General features: G+C 39.1%; 1 protein-coding gene across 3 annotated transcripts in view; it reads right to left on the bottom strand.

Moving 5' to 3' along the window:
- Positions 1-20,580, bottom strand: part of FARP2 (FERM, ARH/RhoGEF and pleckstrin domain protein 2) — a 72,913-nt gene that overhangs the window by 37,245 nt on the left and 15,088 nt on the right. For all 3 annotated transcript variants that reach the window (XM_077349040.1, XM_077349039.1, XM_077349038.1), the window contains exons 3-11: positions 15,321-15,425; positions 14,701-14,743; positions 12,046-12,124; positions 11,250-11,347; positions 9,125-9,239; positions 3,780-3,927; positions 2,579-2,674; positions 1,076-1,239; positions 826-894 (exon numbers count right to left, since the gene is read on the bottom strand). In XM_077349040.1, the coding sequence (XP_077205155.1) occupies positions 826-894; positions 1,076-1,239; positions 2,579-2,674; positions 3,780-3,927; positions 9,125-9,239; positions 11,250-11,347; positions 12,046-12,124; positions 14,701-14,743; positions 15,321-15,425 (917 nt within the window). The remainder of the gene's footprint in view (positions 1-825; positions 895-1,075; positions 1,240-2,578; positions 2,675-3,779; positions 3,928-9,124; positions 9,240-11,249; positions 11,348-12,045; positions 12,125-14,700; positions 14,744-15,320; positions 15,426-20,580) is intronic.

Below are 20,580 nucleotides of genomic sequence, written 5' to 3'. Positions count from 1 at the left end.
AGGAAAGGGCAGAACGATTATTCATTAACACCTCCCTGGATATAAGGCATTTTACACCAGCTTTACTTATGGTGTGTTAGGAGGAGAATACTTTAATGACAGAGACGTCCCAAATTTCGATCCCTGGCACCTCAAGTAAAAAGACTTTGGATGGCAGGACTTGTAAAAAGCTCTACTTGAGAACTTGAAAAGCTACTGTCAATCAAAATAGCAGTACTGAACCAGATGGGTCAATAACCTGATTCTGTATAATACACTTTAATGTGTCTTCAAAACCACTTTTGTGTTTCCATCCTCTGTGAGAAAAAGCCACATACATTTTTGCAGAACAGAGATAGGAACTAGGTGATTGACTTATGCAATTAAATAATAAAAGTGTCTCCAATGATCTCCATATGCTATCAGTGTATAAAATAATGAGAAAAAAGAGGGTGATTCATAGCACAGGAACATGTAGTAGTTGCTTCCAGATGGTATGACCTATGGAGCAAGACCCATGTTCAACAAAACTTCAATCACTTTTCTGAGTTTAAGACTCATAAATGCTTGTGTAAGAATAGCTCCTTCCTATTCAAGGCAATTATGATTGTCAAGTTTTTTAAAGGTTTCATTAAAAATACTGTCTCTGGAGAATACAGATGTAAAGCTAAATAAAAAAATAAAAAACACTACCACAGCATCCAAAAAGAAACACTCTGATAGTTTAAGATTTCCTGAAAAATAAGATTTCTTGAAAAATATAGCTAATTGTACAAAAATTATTTATCCCAAATATGAGTAGGATTCTTCTAAAGGAACATTAAATTACATTAATAGAAAACTTACCTTTCATAGGGAATTTTTTTCAACCCACTTTCCTTAACATAATCCACCAACTGTTTCTGTGTACGCCCACTGCAAAGCAAGAAGTATAAACATTATAACAAATCTTCAAAATAGTACATAATGTTCTGGGCTTTGAGCAAAGACTTATTTTACTAAAGGAATAAAATATTTAATTTAAAAGGAATTACTTGAAAAGTTTTTCTTTTAGATCCCATTTTCTCAGATCAAAGTGAGCTGAGTTATTTCATACCTATATCTGAAAGATGATCCTCTGCTGAAGAAAACTGCTTTTGCCTTTGGTTTTGGCTGATCAAATAACCTGAAGAAAGTATGATATTCAACGCAGATTTTCCAAAAGTTCTTGCACTCATCCCTACTGCCCAAAAGAAACTCCAAAGTATCCTGATAGGGACCCTAAAATTGAAAACACAAATGTCACTCAAATAAGGCTAAACAAGAGTATCAGTTTAAATACTGAGCTATAATTCTTTCCACAGATAGTTACTTATATGAACTCAGCTGGTACATGGACTGATAATCATCTTTTAAAGGCAACTATGGTTATGATAAGGAATACCTTATTTGTCTGAGAACAGACTCACTTTTTCATGTTTTTCTCTCTATTGTACAGATAGCAATAGAATGACAGGGCACTACTGATAAACCAGGGACTAGTGCAAAGCCCAATAATAAATAACACATCAAATTAATTTTCCCTGTAACTAAGACTTAGTATACCAATATGAGTCAGCCAAATTTTTTTCCAAATGTCCATCTCTTTTGCTAATTCTGTCCACATTAATCTCATATTGTATAGATAGAAGTCTGTCCTAGTCTCCTTCTCCAATATATTGTAAAGGTTCAAAACTGCCATATGTAATGCTGCAATAGGATAGAGTGAAGTTTGCAAGCAACAGAGAAAGGTGCATGTCATGCTATGGGCCACTCTCAATCTTCATCTGTAAATCCTCATTACAACTGGGTCTTTTAAGGACACAGCAGATGTCATAAATCCAAGGCAATGCTGACTTCATTCAGGCATATCACTGGAAGCATTTAATTCTAGAATTTCAAAAGATTCAAGAACACAAGTTTTGTTACTTTTTTCTTCTTCCTCCATCTCAGAGGGCAGCCATGTTGGGCTACAGTAGGAGAGCTAGATTTGAGTCCAGTAGCACATTAGGGACCAATAAGATGTTCAGGGTATAAGCTTTCAAGAGTCAAAATTCCCTTTATCGGACAAAAGGTTTGTATTTAGATGGGAGACCAACCAAGGAAGTCCAAGATCTCCATGCAGAGGCAGGCAATGGCAAACCAATCAGGGCCAACCCTGCTTATCTTCCAAGATCTGATCAGGGTTTTCCTGACCCATTTAAGTCAGGGCAAAAAGCTTATACAACAAAAATCTTGCTGACTTTTAATGTACTACAGGACCCACATCTAATCTTTTCATTTTATTGGTGCCCATTAGCGATGGAACTTAATATCAGCATACATTAACAATATACACATCAATCCATTTAAAGTTTATAGCATAGCTAGAAGCCTATTAGTAAAACAACAATAACACTTGTACCGAGTAAACTGGGAGCATAAAATGAGGTCATCTAACCCCTTCACAAACAAAATTTGGAATATGTATGCATCCTACATTAACATAAAAACATACCGGTACTAGAAATAGTTCATGTGAGAAAAATTTTATTTCAGTTAATGTTAAACAAGTTTCAGACACTGAAATGGCAATACTTACATGCACTTCCGGGTGCAGCTTGATAAGGAATCGTTTTCTCTTAAAGCTTATTTTTCGGACTTTGGACCAGTTGAACGTATTGATTTTTGTATTACCCTATTAAACATAATATGGCAGAGTTGAAAATATGTAGTATTAAATACATAGTCACAGCCTTACACTAACAAACTCTATTTTTATCTAAGCTTAATCCTTTGGATTGCATTTGCAAGTAAGTGCTTTATCATCTAAATAACAGGGCCTTTAAAGAACCTTCCAAAGTATCTAAGGGAATATTAATAAATCCCACGTCTTTGTTCACCTAAGGCAAGAAGGAGCTCCAGGTACTGAAATTCTGTTAAATCCTAGATTTTAATTTGCCTTTATACGAAAAGAAATATGTTTCTGCTCTGCCAAATGGTAACAACACTACCACTTCTATGGGGCAAAAGCCTTCTCTCAGCCTCTTTTCTGTGGAATGAAGAAACAACTAGGGCATAATACTAAAGCCTAATTTCAAGGCTAAGGTATGTGAAAGGGACAGAATATTAGCTATCTGAGGCTGAGAAAGACAGCAATTTCTGTTGTGCTGCTCCTTCATCTCAGGGGTTCTGTTTCGGCTACACCTATGCTTAGGCTTTAATGCTGGGAAGTGATAGCACAATTGCTCTACAATACTCTTCACAGGTATGATGGCAACCATGACAATGTCTAATACTCCACTTCCAGCATCAAAGGACCAACAGAAGAAGAATTGGTTTTTATACTCTGCATTTTTCTGCCTTAAGGAGTCTCAAAGTGCCTTACAATTGACTTCCTCTCCCACAACAGGCTCCTTGTGAGGCAGGAAGGGCTGAGAGAGTTCTGAGAGAAGTGTGAGTGAAGGAGTGGGGAATCAAATCTGGCCCCCCAGTTTAGAGTCTACCACTCTTAACCACTGTACCAAGCTGGCTTTCCTATTATCTATAATCATGCTCATATGAACACTTTCTCCAAATTCAGAACACACAACTGCCCTCCAAGCTTCTATCTGAAAGAGCTTCTTATTGAAAACTTTGGCCTAGAAAGATGATTATGGCAGCCAACAGAAAGTACTGCTCATTCAGGGACAACTGTCACTGCACTAGATGAACAAGAAAACTGTTATTTCTACCTCCAAGCTAAAGCAACCCATTTTTCAACATTACTAAAAATCCTTCACATTAAAGATAGGTTTGCCTACCTGGAATACAAGCACACCTGTGTGTGAAACAGCCAAGTTAATTTTTGTCCCCTCACGGTCAGATGCCAGATGAAATTTTATACCATACATCTCCAGCTTCCGAGCTATTTCAAGCACTTGGAAATCTGATTCTGCAGGAGTTTGGCCCCTAAAGTGTTTATAAGAAAAAAAAGAAACAGAAGTAATTTTATCAAAGATTTAAAATAACTAACAAGTCAAGAAAATTACGCCTATCAAATATGTCACTACATTGCCTGGTAATTCAAAAATGGGTGGGTGCTATAGAAATTAAACAGTAATAATAATAATATGAGCTCAAAAAGTGAAACCTAACAAATCCTATATAAAAACAATGCAAAAGTACAGCACAAGGCAAACTTATTTATTTATTTTGGATTTATATTCTGCCCTTGATTGCAGTAAAAATGAAATCATGAATTCATAATTGTTTAAAGTTATTTGCTGATAGCTGGATGTTACATACTTCATTGAATAGTTTTAAAAATAAATCCTATATGTTTCACAATTTTGGGAAACTGAACAATTCCTCTTATATCAGTTGGAATGTAATGATGCTAGACAAGCTAAAATAGATTCCAAAGTCTCTCTCACGACATATATAGCACTTGGGAGTACAGCACAGAAAATGGTCACAGCAATTTGACTACACATTCTTTACAATGTGCTGAAAAGTTATTCAGGATGGTGAAAACTAAGGCTGACTCTGAATAGTTCCAAAAGGATCTCCGTAAATGGGTTGAGTGGACAACAATTAAGTTCAATGTTAGTAAGTGTAAGATGAGAAAAAAATCCCAAATTCAAGTATACGCTATTGGGTTCTAAATTTGATGACTGAAAAGGAAAAAGATCTTAGGATCATAACGTGATGTCAGGATCAGTCCCTGTTCTCTGCCATGATCTCTGTTTGGTGAACCTATGTGACTCCATCTTGTTTGTTGCATATTTGCTTTGTCCTTGTGAACCCTGTAGTCACACAGTTCCCATGTACTTCAAGACTTCTAACGTTACAGTGACTAGATCTAACTTCTATTAAAGCTTTCTTTCCATAGAAGTTTTGTTGTGAGTTTTGTCAGCGCTTGACACGTATAGCTCAATGAAAATGTCAACCCAGTGAGCATTACTGGGAAAGGGGCTGTATGGAGTGATCTCATTTGGTCTGATCCAGCAAGGCTCTTATAAAATAGAGGTATATTAAAGGCATATAGAGATGTATCTTTAGCTTGCTAAGGAGAAATCACTGAAAATCTCTTAGGAACCTGGAAGCAGGCCTTGTATAGAAATTAGTGATGGAAACTGGGCTACTATAAGGGACAGAGACAAAGATTAATACATGGATTTTAGTCTGGAATGACACTGTTAGACAGATCACACCTAAGACTATTTATTTGCTTCATGTATATCTTACCTTTCTTCCCAAAAGGGATTTCAAGAAGTTTACATCATTCTCTACTTGTTCATTTTATCTTCACAACAGCATTGGGACATGCTAGGCATAGGAGGTATGACTGGTCCACGGTCATCCAGTACGCTTCCATGGAAGAGCAGGAATTCAAACCCAAGTCTCCCAGACCCTAGAGCCTTTATCATTCTTTTTACTGTTGAGAAATCCCTCTGAAGGAAGGGTCCAGAGAGTTACTATAACAGGATTTGGCCATGTGTGGGTAACAGAATCCCACATATGGAACGGTCCATAGCCTATGATATACTGTGGTATAGTGATTAAAGTGTTAAAATTCTTACTCAGCCATCAAGGTGACTGAGTGACCTTCAACCAGTCAAGAATCCTATGTCTACTGGAACAAACTCAAAAGCAAGAAGACCCACAAAAACTGGCCAAAACTCCACAAAGAAAAGGTGGGGCAGACATTACCCTTAGAAATATATTGTACAAATTAATTCTTGATGCTAGAGTTGATATATTAAATTCCTGTCTAAGAACAGAGCAGTATTTTCAGTTAATCTTTCATTGTAGGAACATTTCTGAGGGAAAAATAATCAGTGCTGTTGAGTGTAAGCAAATGTTTACAAGCACAAAGCAACCTCAGAGTAATTTATCTTTAGATGTGAGCAACTGACTAATCCGCACAGAATGGCCTCACAGCAATCTGGGCTAATTTTGTTATCCATTAAGAAGATAAATCTGCTTAGCCATCCTCATACCAGCAGACTGTCAGTTTAAAACATTTTCTCACTACATACTACTACAATAGATTTCAATTTATTTATTATATTTATATGTCACCAATCTAGAGACCTATTCAGTGCAATACGTAGGGTTCACTTTAAAAAAATCACAACTATTGACCCTGCAGCAATAACAGACATTGGAACTTTACTGCAATATTCTCTTAAGAATGAAAATCAAATTAACACAGTGCGCAATAAGTGTTTTGTATATACAACAGATGACAATGATGTATTCATTCTGTCAATTTTATTATGGTTTTGATATTTTTAATTTAATTATGATTTTTATATTTTTATTTGAACAGGTGCCACCTCCTGGGCGGACCATCGTCCTTGCGCTGTCTGCCCCACATAGTGGGCTCCCCATCCCCTCTGGCTGGCATCCACTGGAGTGGCTGAGCATGGAATTGCACCCGGCGGACCATGTCTATTGTTGATATCATCAGGCTGTGGAAAGCCGCCAGATCCATGAGGTCTGAAGACTGCTGTCTGCACAGTTAAGCCACCAGAAGTGCAATCTTACGCTGCTTTTCTTCTGGTAGAAAGACATGATTCAGGTGAGTGCAGAATCAAGCACCAAGGTAAACCAAGTCCAATGTGGGTTCCAAGTGGCTTTTGTCTGGAGGACAGAGACTGTGTGCTGGGTGACCCAGTCCCTGTCCTCCTGTCCTTGGCCTGTAGAAGGAGATTGTCTGAATAAGGGGAAACATGGATCCCATAGAGCCTGAGACGTGCCACAAGAGACACCCTAAGTTTGGTAAACACCCATGGGGCCAAGGAGAGGCCAAATCGGAGAGCTATGTATTGGAAATGGCACCCTCCATGTAAGAAACGTAAGTAGCATCTGGAGTCCTTGTGTATGCAGGTATGCCTCAAGATCCTGGGAGGTGAGAAAATCCACTGACTACAATATTTATAGTATGTGGCGCAGCGACTCCATACGAAAATGACACTTCTTCACCCAGTGGTTGAGGCCCTTTAGGTTTAGCACCACTCGCACTTCCTCCACGGCCCCAATGTAGAGTAGGTGTTGAATCGCTACGGCCAGTAATCGTCTCCACTGAGGTGATTTGGGTGTTTAGCAAGGACAAAAACTCCTCAGAGGTAAGTCTGTGAGTTCTATTCTTTTTGTAATTTAAAGTGGATATGACTTTGGGAAGGATGCATGGGAGATATTCCAGAGCAAAGAGTCTGGTGGAGGAGTCCTTGGAGCCCTGCTCATCTCCAGACAGCTCGCCTTCTTTTCACTCAGACAAGAGATCTGAATGAGCAGCCACAGAAGGCCAGTCCTCTTCTCATCTAGAGGAATGGTGCCTGTCCCTATGGCGTGGGCCCCCCTGTATGCGGTTGATGCCAGCGGCTCGATGGGCTCCCCACTGCTCCTAGAAAGGACTTCCTCATCCTCCGAGCCCTCAGAAACATCAAGCTCCCTAGGAGTCCCACCTTCCTAGGGCCTTCTGGGCCATACAACTGCATCCCAGGATAAACATTGTTGGGAAAGGTCCCCTAACTGGAGAGAGTCAGCAGATGGATAGGGGGGTCTGGCCTTCAGGGAGTGGGCAGAGGGAGGAAAGGAAGGTTCTCCCTGGGCAGGTGGCAATGGAGGCTCACCAGGGGGAGGGCATTCTGGCCCCTCAAGACTTCCGCAGCAATACAGCATTGCTTGCTCCCTGACTCCATCGTCCTGCCATTTGTGAAGGCCTGAATCGGGCTGCGGCCGGCTCTCTGGAGGGTGGTGTGCTGCTGACAGCAGAGCTTGCCTCCTTGCCCCTTTTCCTCTTTGCTGGCTGCTCTGAGGCCGTGGTGGAAGAGGAGTCCTCACCTCAACTCTTCTTGTTGGGGGCAGGCTTCTTCTCAGCCTTGTGTGCCTTCTGGCTCGTCTTCACAGAAGAGTTGGAGTCCCATTCTGGAACTGGCAACACAGAAGCAGTGGAGGAATATTGGACCGCAGCCCCGGTCCTCTCCTCAACAGCCTCCTCTCTGGGTGTTTGCTCTCGCAGCCGCAGAGCCCCCGGAACCGGCTGCTCCCTCACTGCTTGGCTCTTTGCAGCAGATGGTTCCATGAAAGCTTGAGCTGCAAAATAAGGATCGCTAGGCTGCGAAGCAGAAGATTTCTTCCGATGGAGGTCTGCTTACTTTTAGTTTTCTTTTCCTTTTTAAACATTTTCTTCAGCTTTGCCTAAGAGCAGTGTCCTACGTAAGCAGTAGGGCAAACAAAACTGGAGTTGGAGGTCACTCAGTGGTCACTCAAGGAGGCGCTGCAGTCCAAATTTACATTACAATTTGCCCTACCTGAGTGAGCAGAGACGTGACCTAACCACATGTATGACTTCAGCCCTACTGAAGGAAAATTGCCCTTGCTTTGGTGGTTGTGAATTAATATCTATGGGCAGATCCTGGAACCAGCACCAAACTGAATTCTGAATTCAATCCTCTTCCTAGTATTCCAGCTAACACTGCAATCCTATACTAAAAGTATGTGGTAACAGCTGCAAGGACTCAATATGCATCAAGATGGAAAAAAGAAATGCCACCAGATCTTATGAACTGTTCAAATAAAATGGCTGAATATGCGACAATGACAAAACTTATATATCTGATGCACAACAGACTAACATCAGACTTCAGAAGAAAATGGAGTCCTATTTTAGACCATACTGATCAGTAGAATGGAAAGGAATAACTTATAAAATGTAAATTGTAATATTATGGAGATTTTCTTCCCTTTCTTTTCTTAAAAGCTGTCTTTCAGAAAAATATTTAGTCCCCCATTTGTTTTATATTATGAAACAGTAGCTTAATGTTTTTAAGAAATAATAGTTCTGTAATTTGCAGTGTATTAGAATCATAGAGTTGGAAGGGGCCATACTGGCCACCTAGTCCTACCTCCTGCTCAACGCAGGATCAGCCCAAAGCATCCTAAAGCATCCAAGAAAACCTTCAACCTTTGCTTGAAGACTGTATTACTTTTAAATAAAACTTATTTATAACAATAATAAAACAATTCTGCAATCTTAAAAATACTTTCTTTGGATTAATTCCCTTGAATAAACCTGAGCAGGATTCTAAGTACCCTTGTTTAGGATTGCTCTAATTCAGCAATAAGATAGCACTATTCAACATCAGTTCATACTTACATGTGTTTCCTGTGAAAATCAAGTATTTTTCCTTGTAGTCTTTCTTGGTTTGGAAAGTACAGATTGTTTTTAAGGTGTTCTCGGTCCCCTGTTTCATCAAAGTCTCCAATCTCCGCTGTGATAGAAGAAGAAAAAATAAAGTTGTATGCATGTGTAAAATAAAATTTTGTCAAGTCACAGCTGACTTATGGTGAACTGAGCAAAGGGCTTTCAAGGCAAGTGAGAAGCGGAGGTGGTTTTCCATTGCCTTCCTTGGTGATGTCCATTTCAAGTATTGGCCCTACTTAGCTTCTTGGATCTAACACAATAAGGCTACACCATGCAGCCTTCCATATATAAACATATTTAGAGTCGTATTTCCCCAAAACAAAAAACACTCTACTCCATTATCACAATTACTTCCATAGTCCTTCAATACCTCATCTGCAAGCCTTTACTTACTGGTTTTTAAAATATTAAACTGCCAAATTAAGATGCAGTCTTACAAAATTGTCAGACTTCAACTATTGTTTGCATCTCTGAATGTGTGCCTGTTTTCCAAAACAATCTGCTGGTAACTTTGTAGATCTTTAAACAGCTTCATCATTGCTATGCCAGTTTTCATTACATAGATTGCTAGCATGTAGGACTCAATTTAAACCTTCAAAACTGCATTCTACGTGTCCAACCTCTCATTTAAATCCAGTTGCCTCACTAGTCTATGAAACATTATAATAGCAGGGTTCTATGGCCAGACAGGGTCTGTGCTAGCATGTTAACATTGTGAGTAGAGTAGCTATGTGGCTGATTTAAATCAGACAAGATATGCCGCTGAGACAGGGCAACAAGTCTAAGGTCCCACAGGGCAAAAAATTAACACTGCATCCTTTTCTTAAAACAATGTAACTAGCTTTACATATAGGTTAGATTACTGCAATGTACTCGTAAGAAGTGCTTTAGGTGCTTGGAAATTTCAAATGGTGCAGAATGTTGCTGCCAGTATACTGACTGGGATGGGTTTTAGGGACTGTATCACTTCAATCTTGGCCCTTCTACACTGACTTTTAATTTGTGTCTGGGTACATTGATCTTTAAAGCCATATATGGTTTGGAACCTACATATCTAAAAGACTACCTACTCTCTTATAAATCTATCTGACCACTATGGTCATCTTCAGTGGCCCAGCTTTGGAGGCCTACAACTTTTGAGAATAGGTAATGTGCAACCAAGATGAGGGCCTGGGAACCTGGGAAATTTGTCCCCATCTGCTGCTAAGTAGGTGAAGATTTTATTTTGTTTGGTGTTCCATCAGTGATCCCTCCTCCCTGCCCAATGTTGTTTTTATGTCTTTGTATGCATCTGAAGTCTGGTTTTGATGTTGTGAGTTTATTTGTTAGCTGCCTTGGTGTTCCTTGTGAAGGCAGAGAAGAGGAATATAAATTTTGTAAAACAAATAAATAAAATGAGAGCAGAGAGGAGAGGTGGGGTGAAGTGAACAGAGAAACATAGTTTTGTTTGCCCAACCCTGCCCTTCATTAGTCTTGTGCTGCTGCCACTTTCACTACTGACTTGAGCAAAAGAAGGGCAGAAGGTACAAGTTTCTGTTCTCATTCTCTCTCATTCTCTGTGACTTGCTTAATGTTCTTGCCCAACTGGCCCCTGAGTGGGAGGAGCTCTATCTATCTAGTACATCTTTATCCCTCCCTTCATCCTTCCCAGCAATGTACAAAGATCTCTCTTCCACCATTTTATCATTACAACAATTATTTCTTTCACAACAATTGTTTCTTTCCCCTTCCCAGATGGAAGATTCAGTTATCACTGATTGTGAAAGAAGAACAGTTTTGCAAAGCAAGGAACCATTCTCTCAACCTCATTTTGCATATCAATTCAGATGCATTGAAACTGACAGGGGTTTACTTACAAAGAGCTTCTCCAACATTAGGCCATATTAAGACTATATTTCTATGAATACAGTTAGCAAAAGAAAGGGAAGGATGCCAAACAAGCCAACATTCTGGCAGCATTCTGGCAGCCTCTGCACCTCAGTATAGTACACCAATTTAATTTAGTGTTTATTTCTTGATGTTTATGAACTATGAAAATGGAAGCAATGCCTTCCCATAAGCAATGTTAGAAACTAACACTGTAGAAGGTGAGAAATGAGGAGTGCTGCTGTGTTGTCATTGCATGCAAGGCGTTCCTCTACTAGGTCTCTCTTGATCTGCAGTGCAAACAGATACCTAAAAGGAGAAGAAAAAAATCACTAGTATTTTTTTCCAGTTAAGCTGTGGCAAATTATTCACTCTAAGTGCCTCCTTCCTGCTAGATACTAGTTAAGACCAACAATAGCTGTCGAACCATAGCCCATGGAGGACTAAGGTGGCCAGTAAGCAGATGAACACCTACACATCCTGTGTTATCACATGACTCCTTCAGATACAGATGTAGTGCCCCTCTCCCTTAGCTGCTGCTTCCTACTTTCACAACACTTCATAGGTAGTTTCTAATAAAAACAACAGGAATCATCAGCCATAGCACCTTTCATTCATAGGCAAGGTTTAGCCACACTAAGTCTTACACAACTGCACAACTACCATCACTGGTGGTCTTTACATCAAAAGGAGATATACTGTGGGAACTCAGCCCACATTGCAAAATATGTCAATATGATTCAGTGTAAGCGAGACACCATAGCAGTCTGTCCTCTGTGCCCCCCTCCCCGCTTCAGGAAAGAGAGGTGGAGCACCCCAATGAGAAAGTAGAAGCACACAGCTCAAAATATTTGATCTTAAACCTGCAGACAGACTCTTCAGGATGAGATACACTTTTTGATATCCTAGACACAGACCATAAAGGGCTTTACTAGGAATAATCTACAATCTCAGTTGCTGGAAGTGCATGTATAGCATTAATAATCTGATAGTGAGAATTACTTTACCTGGTATATTCTTCTTGTAATTGACCAGGATCAGGAGGAAAGAATTTTACAGCTAGACGAATCATTGCATTCTTTGGCCCTATAGAAAACAAGTTATATTACATTTATATACACATTAACAGTACATTTTAAACAATTAACTGTACAATCAGTAACTGCTAATTCTCACAAAGCATTCACAGTATGGGAAGCCTCTACACAAAGTGCTTCAAAGTCTCTCTGCACGTCACTTGACAACCCAAATGCAGCACTGCAGTGTACTTCATACCCAATAGCACACTGTCTGACTTCTACTTTGGGGAACGTCAGACCTTAAAGTGAAAACAGCATCAATGCAAAGGAAAAATCAGAAGTCACAAAAATTGTAATTAAGAATGAGTGACAGAGCATTTCTACAGCATTATTGGTTATGTGAATAAGATGATGAAATGTGACCTATTCCAGCAGCAACAATCATATTATATAGGTAGTCAACCATCCCTGTGTAGGACTAGAGGTATCCAAGATGGAGGCACCTAGCCTAGTTCTTAAGATTAAATTAGTCACCACCGACAGCCTCAACAAGATGAAGCAAAATTCTGCACTTGGGGACTGTGGAAAACCAAGATGCTAGATATGCTCCATAGTAGACATGTGCAATTTTTTGCTACTAAACAATCTAAACAAACACATACACACATACAATGAACAGACATTTCTGAACTTTAAAAGGCTTATCAGTTCGGTAGAGAACCTTTAAATGAAAGGCAAGTTTCTCAAGCTCTCTAAAGAAATTTTTTAAAGGAATTCTGAACAAGAGAACTCTTTTTATAGGATATCAAAGTTTAGCATTATGAAGATATTGGCTCAAAAGCCACAACACATTAGATTACGAGATTCTGAGAACTGATCATAATACTTGCTTACTGTGCAACTAATGAATACAAGCATGCGAATGAGCTTGCTAAGAGTTTTACTGTTCTTCAACTAATCTAATCTAGATTTTTTTTAAAAAGGGACTTTCATGAATATATTATTATTTGTATAAATTTACAAGAAAATAAACCAATTCCCTTGAAATAATAGAGAAACTTAAAAGAGCAAATACTGCACTTATCAACTGGAACAGAACACTACTACACAACCTAATCATTAATCCTAATATGATAAAAAGCCTATAGTATAAAAGCATCTGAATTGATATGCAAAATAAGGTTGAGATACTGGTTCCTTCAAAACTAAACTTTGTTAGACTTGAGAGGGGAATACAGAACTGTTCTTCTTTCATAATCAGCTATATTTTATATATAGGGCTGTCTTTTACCAGCTTTGGCTCATGAGCCAACTGTGGATTTTCCTGGGCAGAAAAGATCTTATGACTGTGATGTATGTCATGGTAATCTCTATATTAGATTAATGCAATGTGCTTTATGTGGAGCTGCCTTTGAAGACTGTCCAGAATCTGTAGTTACTACAGAATACTGCAGCCAGAGTGTTCTGGAGTGGACTGTAGGGACCATATCACCACAGTCTTGTTTCATCTACACTGGTATCCAATTCACTTCCTGGCTCAATTCAAGTAGCTGGTATTGAACTTTAAAGCCCTGTATAGCCTGGGAACAACATACATTATGGCTCATCTTCTTCTTTCTAAACCTGGCCATTTACTCCAGTCATCTTTGAAGGCCCAGCTTTGATTGCCCCCACCATTTGGCCAGATGAGTGGCGGACTGAGAAAGGGCTTTCTTAATCATGGTGCCAAGAACACCAGAAAGATCAGTCGGTCTAGCAATTTCTTCTGCCAACAGGTTTTGTTTATTTAATACTTATTGGTTCTGGTGTTGTTTATGTGTTTTAGTGAATTATTTTATGTTATTTTAAATTGTTCTAATATGTTATGTGAGCCAACCGTTGGGCCCTGCTCAGGTGGAAAGGCAGCAGAAAAAGTTTTAAACAAATAAATAGTATTTTCTATTACTGTATGCGTTCCACAAGTCATAGAGTAGGTACCATTGATTTAGATACTCTAAGTAACTGCTCTCAAACGCCATCACTATAACTGCATACAGTCATCAGGGCACAGTCAATAGCTGCTCCAAGCTCGGACATCAGCATACACAGTGGTGGAAAGTGATGAGAGATCAGAAATACAAGAAAGTGGCCAGTTATAACCAAGCTGCCAGTTCAGTGGGAATTACTAAAAAAGGATAAGGCAAGAGATTAGGAGTACTAATGAGAAAAAGAACTGGAAATTACAGGAATAAAACCAAGAAAGAACAGAAAAGTGCCATTTGTAAGATAGTAATAAACAGTGGTTAGGAACAAAAATTTATCATGAAGTGACTATGCCAGAACAGCAGTCGCTAGGAATAAGCAGTATGGTAATGCCTGTTTATAGCATGTGAAAATCCAAGAAGCATGAGAATTTTATTTGTAAAGCTGTTTTAAAATAGCTCCAGCACTGTCTTCTGCTTTTTGCATGAGTGATTTCTCATCTAACTGATTAAACTGTCTACAAGGATCCTGTGTGCATGGTGGGTCTCTGGAAACAGTCCCTGGTAAGAATAGCAGCCCTGTCCCCATCCCCCCAAAAGTTGCATTCTCTATCTTTATTCTGATTTTGGAGATACATACCTACGTGAAATATATATATATTAAATATTTATATATCCTTACTTTGAATTTGTTTAATGGTGGGTTTCATAGGCTCAAGCCAAATCTGAATGAGAAATAAAGATCAAATAATTAGGTAAACATTGAATACAGAATACCAAATATAAAAATAAATGTTAAACAACTTTATGTAAAAATCTCCACACCACCACCTTTAGTCCAACAACTGTTTATTGCATGTATTTTTATTCACATTTAAGCCTACAACAAAATATGATTTGCTATACTGCAAACACATATTGAAAAGAACTGTATAAATAAGGGCAAATGGCTTTGTTAAATCAATGAGGGAAGAAACAGCAGTGCTAGGTTCTAATTCCAGTGATATATAGTACTTAGAGAATCTGATCATAATCTGAGGGTAGGATAAGGAGGGTGTACCATGTACATGGAAATTGTATCATGCTTGTTCCAAAACAGAAGCAGCCAGGTAGCTACTTCAAGAAAAATATGAGAGGCTACAGTTTGATATAGCTCCAATTAAATACATTTTATTTCAATAGCCCACATTGAGATACAATTTTAATGTAACTTTCACAGGGGATATGCCAAAGCTCTTCCCTAAAAAAGTACACAGATGAAATGGAACTCTATTTAAAGCCTTCTAAATTTCAGTTACATACCCAATGTGACTGCATGTTCTGAAACTCAATTCCAAAGTAGTCTGATTCAACCAAATTCAGATTTTTATATACTTCTGTCAGCAGCTTCTGGCCAAGACATTTTGACTGGAAAATAACAAAAACAAGTGGGTATTAAGCACATTCATCCCAGAAAAAAAAGTTAAAACAAACAATGTCCGTTACAGCTCCATCTTTGCATAAGCACAAGGACAAAATGCTACCCTATATTTGGCTTGCATTCCAAAAAGTGAACCAGAAGCCTCTCTTTCTTGTTTCATAATCATCATAAATATATTTAATAACTCAATTCAGGTGGGTAACCATGTTGGTCTGAAGTAGCAGAACTAAATTTGAGTCCACTGGCATCTTTACAACCAACAAAAGTTTTATTCAAGGTGTGACATAAAAACAAAAACAATACAGCAGGTTAGACAGCCAGTTTTAAGGTAATCTATAACAGGTCTTGCATCTTGTCATTTTTCAAATTCACCATAGATCAAATATAAGGCAAGTCCTAAAAGAAAGGTAACATACATATTTTAAAAGAATAGGCTGTGTCTTACATCTATGAGTTCACTGAGAAAAAAAAGTTAACCACTTCTTTTTCAGTTTCCCCTCTCAAGTCTAACAAAAAGTTTAGTTTTGAAATATATTATGAATCAGATTAGATAAAGCCATATTGATCCTTTTAGAGAACTGCTGAGTACTTAACAGAAAAACAACAAGGATGGTACACCGTGTAAAAAAACATCAAACACAAAAGCAGAAAACACTGTGTTGGGCAAATAAAACTACATTTATATTAGGAGCTATCATGCTACATAATATATGAGAGTTGTAAAACATTCCCCAAACTTAATTTAATATGATTGTAATAAATTAAATGAATGAATAAATAAATAAATAAATATACATACAATGGACTCCTCAGAGTTCTTCTAACATAATACGTGGGTGCTACAAAAGTAGATAAGGTATGGCATTCAAATAATAAAAGTTCAAAAAGATGGAGTTCTGGATAAAAGTCAATTTTGATGACCCTTCTTCAGTCTGCCAATTCGGCCAATAATCTTTGCCAATTATCTTCTTCGAAGGAAGTAATCCAAACACAGTTATCTACTTAATGGGATTCAAGCCTAAAACTTCATAATGGGAAATCTACAAAGGCTGATGAATATATTATGTGGCATGACAGCTCCCAATATAAACACGGTTGTTTACTGCTTTTGTGTTTGAGTGCTTAACAGAAGCATTTCTTTCAACATTTTAATGGTTATTATTTGGTATAAAAATTAAGCAGAGCTTCCCCAGAGGAAGAGAAATACATCCTGACAAAGTTATTCACTTTTCACAGTATCCTCAGAGTTTTGAGTCATTATTGCCTGGAATGATAAATAACCATGCAATTTTATTTTCAAGTGCAAAGAACTTTCTGGGAACTGCCTCTAGATACAGCTCATTTCTGTAGTATTTCCCATTTTATTTTTATTTATTTAAGAAATATAAACTATTAGAAGTGAACATTTATTCCAACAACCCATAAAAATGTTTACAAAAAATGTGGTTGTATTTAACAAGGTATGACTTTACTTTACCTTAAATACACTAATGTTTTCTTCCCAGGGAAGCAGATGTCTCATACTGGCAAACATTGAAGATAAATGTTATGAAGACTGGAGTTAAATATATACCAGGAAAATTGATCTCTGGGGTTCTTAACAGTAGAGAGGAAATTTTCCCTTTAGCAAATTCTACTATCTCCTCAAGCTGTTTATGGCACTTTAAAATTTTCCATTTCATATGCCAACATAAAACCATGCCAAGTAATAAGGGCTCCTGCCCTTTCACAAAACTGAGAAATGCATTTTATATTATCAGTTTAACATCCCATACATTTCAATCCAAGCTACACAAAGCAAGTTCTCATCTTCTACTATATGGCTACAATCTTCATGACAAAGCAGAATGCCTATACAAGATCCTTTAAAGGTCGCAAACCTTTCAACAGAAATGTCTCTTTATGGTTTACTTCCCAATCAGCTGTTGCCAAATATTTATAGGTTAGCATTATAGTAGTGAAAGAGTTACAGGATGATTACGACACTAACCCCAACATTCCACAAATTCTACTTTAAAGTAAAATAAGGAATAATCAAAAGATCAGGACGTACTTTTCAATGGCCCTTTATGCATGGTGCCAGATTCCGTGCGCTGGCGCCGTGCTGTTGCGGTGGGTCACAATGCCCCGCTGTTTCCCGTGAATGCACGGGAGCGGGGCATGCTGGGTTACCCCAGCGTAGTGCGCACGCCCACCCTTTAGGCCGGGGCTAGGAGGCCTGGCCAAGGTAAGTGCAGCGGCCCAGCCAGGGGAGGTGGGGAGGGGCAGGGGGTCGCCTTGCCAGCTCCGTGCTGCCACTCAGCCCACAGGGCTGAGTGGTATACCTTATGGGACATCGCGGGTCGAGGCTGGGCGGCCCAACAAGCCCGGCGCTGCCAATTATGTACAGCGCAGGACCGCCGCAGCCCTGGCTTACCCGGGAAGCTCCAGAAGATCCGGCATTAACGCGGGTCTTCCGGAGCCTTGGGCCGGGAGGCGCCTGCACTCAGGGCGGCTGCGTGCATTCTCAGTGATTTTATCTGAAGCGCTGGTGCTGACAGTGTGGGCCTTATGGGCCAATGTGAAGCTGCCCAGGTCTACTAGATTAAAGACTTTCCAGGGCAACATTTAAGAAGTATTTGCAATGGTGTTTTCTATAACAACTGAGTTAGAGAGAAAAATAATGACATTAATAAGGAATATAAATTATTAAAAATAGGTTTTATAATCTCAATATGCTACACTATCACAACATGTACAAAAGCTTTTTTTCCAGATAACTTTTTTTTTCAGATACACTTTTCAGATAACATACAAACATCTTAAACAGTTACAACCATGAGATCAAAAATATTTCTTCAAATCTATATCAACTGAAACCTTTCACTACTTCTCTGTCTTGTTTAAATCTTTGATTTCTCAGATCACAAATGCACAGATCCAAAGTCATCTTCTATGATTATCACCAATTCCTCCCTCCAGATATAAATTCCATGCTGTTCATTATAGCCCCAACTCAGACCTCCCACACCAGTCTGAGTATGCTGCATCAGCAAGGATGAAATGGCAAAGATAACTTAACAAGTAAGCCTTCAGATATAACCAATTTTCTCCAAAGCTTTCTCCTGCCTACTCCCTTTCTACCAACAGAGCTCATATCTATGTAACCTTTTCATAATACTATACTGGAGTTAAAGATATGCCTACACCATTTTGCAGAAAAAGCAGATCTTGACTGGATTTCTGAAGACAGCCAAACTTGACCATTACCAGGAAGGATGTTTGAAGGAGTGGGAGTGCACACACAAGCAAACATTTCATACAGGCAACTAGAATATGTGTTCTAGTTCTCCTACAAAGGGCAAAGCCACTTATTGCCAACCACCAGTTGGTTGCTGGAGACCTCCTGGTGACAGGGATAGGTTTACCTGGAGTAGACTGTATAGTGCTATATCCCATTTAAGTCCTTCCCCTCCCCAAACCCCGTCACCCTCAGGATAGACCCTCAAAATCTCCAGGTATTTCCCAACCCAGATCTAGCAACTGTCAGGCAAAACAATCCCAAGCCCTCCTCTCAAAGATTAATATGTATTATCTCATGCTGGTTCCATCCTGCAGGCATTCCTAGTTGGGGTTAGGAGACCATGGGCCTCATCATCTTCAAGACTGAAGAGTGGATGGGATAACTGGCTTCACGTGAGAGCTGGAGAAGGGTGGGGGAGAATTAGACTGATGAGATAATTTTCCAGAGGGTTCTAACAAGAGCATGTTCTGATTGGTTCATGGTCATCATCTAACTCAAATAGGCCAAAACTTATAACTGGCCTCAGAATGAGAACTAGAGAGAAGGTTTGCAGCTAGGATTTCCTGAAACTAAAGGGCTGCCTGCACCTATGAATTGCTCTCAGCATCATAGAAAGTGTACTTGAGCAGAAAAGTAAAATGAAGAGCAGTTCTGTACTGGCGGCACCACTCCAGTCTACAGTTGATGCGTTGCAGTGGAGCTGCATGCTCTGTTGCTTTCTGTGTCCCCATGGGGGACACATTTTGGTGGCAGACAAGGTGGGGCGGTTCCGCTACACTAGGGAGCAATCCCACCTTCCTGGAAAAAAAGACAAAAATGCTCCATTCGGCCCTGAAGTGGCACAAAGCTGTGGAGCATTTCCTGTCTCCTTCAGGCCTGTTGGCCCTCAGAGCACCTAAGGAACGCAGAAATTCCCTTACAGAGGGGCAATGGCAGCCTAATCCATGCTGGGCCTAGGAGATGCCTATCGTGGCAACAATATCATGTGGAAGTGGGGATTAACCTTGTTGCCATATGATTACCATCCTGGCCTTTTCGGCCTGTGCGGAATCGGCCTAAGCTACCTAATGCTGTCTTCAAAGTGTTAGGTAGTAAGTTAGCTGTTATTATTTTCTGAGTTGCTTATTTTGGAGACTTGTGCTGTTGGTTTGACACCTAGCTTGCTATCAAGCCTGATTGGAAACTTTCTGGCGAGTTGACAGGCCCACAGATTCAAGAAAGAACAATTTTCTTAAGTTTTGCTATTTGCATAACCTAATACTTTGCACCAACAGCAAAAGAATCCTTGATCTTATCTCACAGGTACAATTTTTTGGCATCTGAGGCCATGTTTCTGCCTTTTGGAGGCAAGCAATAGCTTCTGATGATTACTGATGCATGCATTATGAGACACTATCTGAAGAAATTTTATAGTATAACTTTCCTTTCTAGACCCAAACTTTTTCATGTATAACCTATTCCATGTTTACCAAACGTATGAAGCTTTTAAAAACTTTCCAACTATACCTTTATGCATTCCAAACACAGTTTGCATTCTTGAGAAGTGACCCAAATCTCTCTATAGCTGTTAGCCTTTCTTGTTTTAATATTACAGGAATGCAGTCTTATTGTAAGGGAATAAGAACTCAAGGAACAGAATACTGAATGGTTTTTCACTAGTTTGCCCCATTCAACTGAAAATGTTAAGGCCTTTATTAACTTCATCCACCTGTTTAGTTATAATCATAATGTTCAATCAAATGACTTACATATATTCAGTTCAATTACTTACATGTATTTCAAAACATATTTATACAGTAATTCATTCTGAACAAATTCTCTTCTCATGGAAACATAGAATTCTCTTCTCATGGAAACAA

Source organism: Paroedura picta, chromosome 8 (assembly GCF_049243985.1).
Source record: "Paroedura picta isolate Pp20150507F chromosome 8, Ppicta_v3.0, whole genome shotgun sequence".
Taxonomy (NCBI): Eukaryota; Metazoa; Chordata; class Lepidosauria; order Squamata; family Gekkonidae; genus Paroedura; species Paroedura picta.
This window is presented reverse-complemented; position numbering and strand designations above follow the sequence as displayed.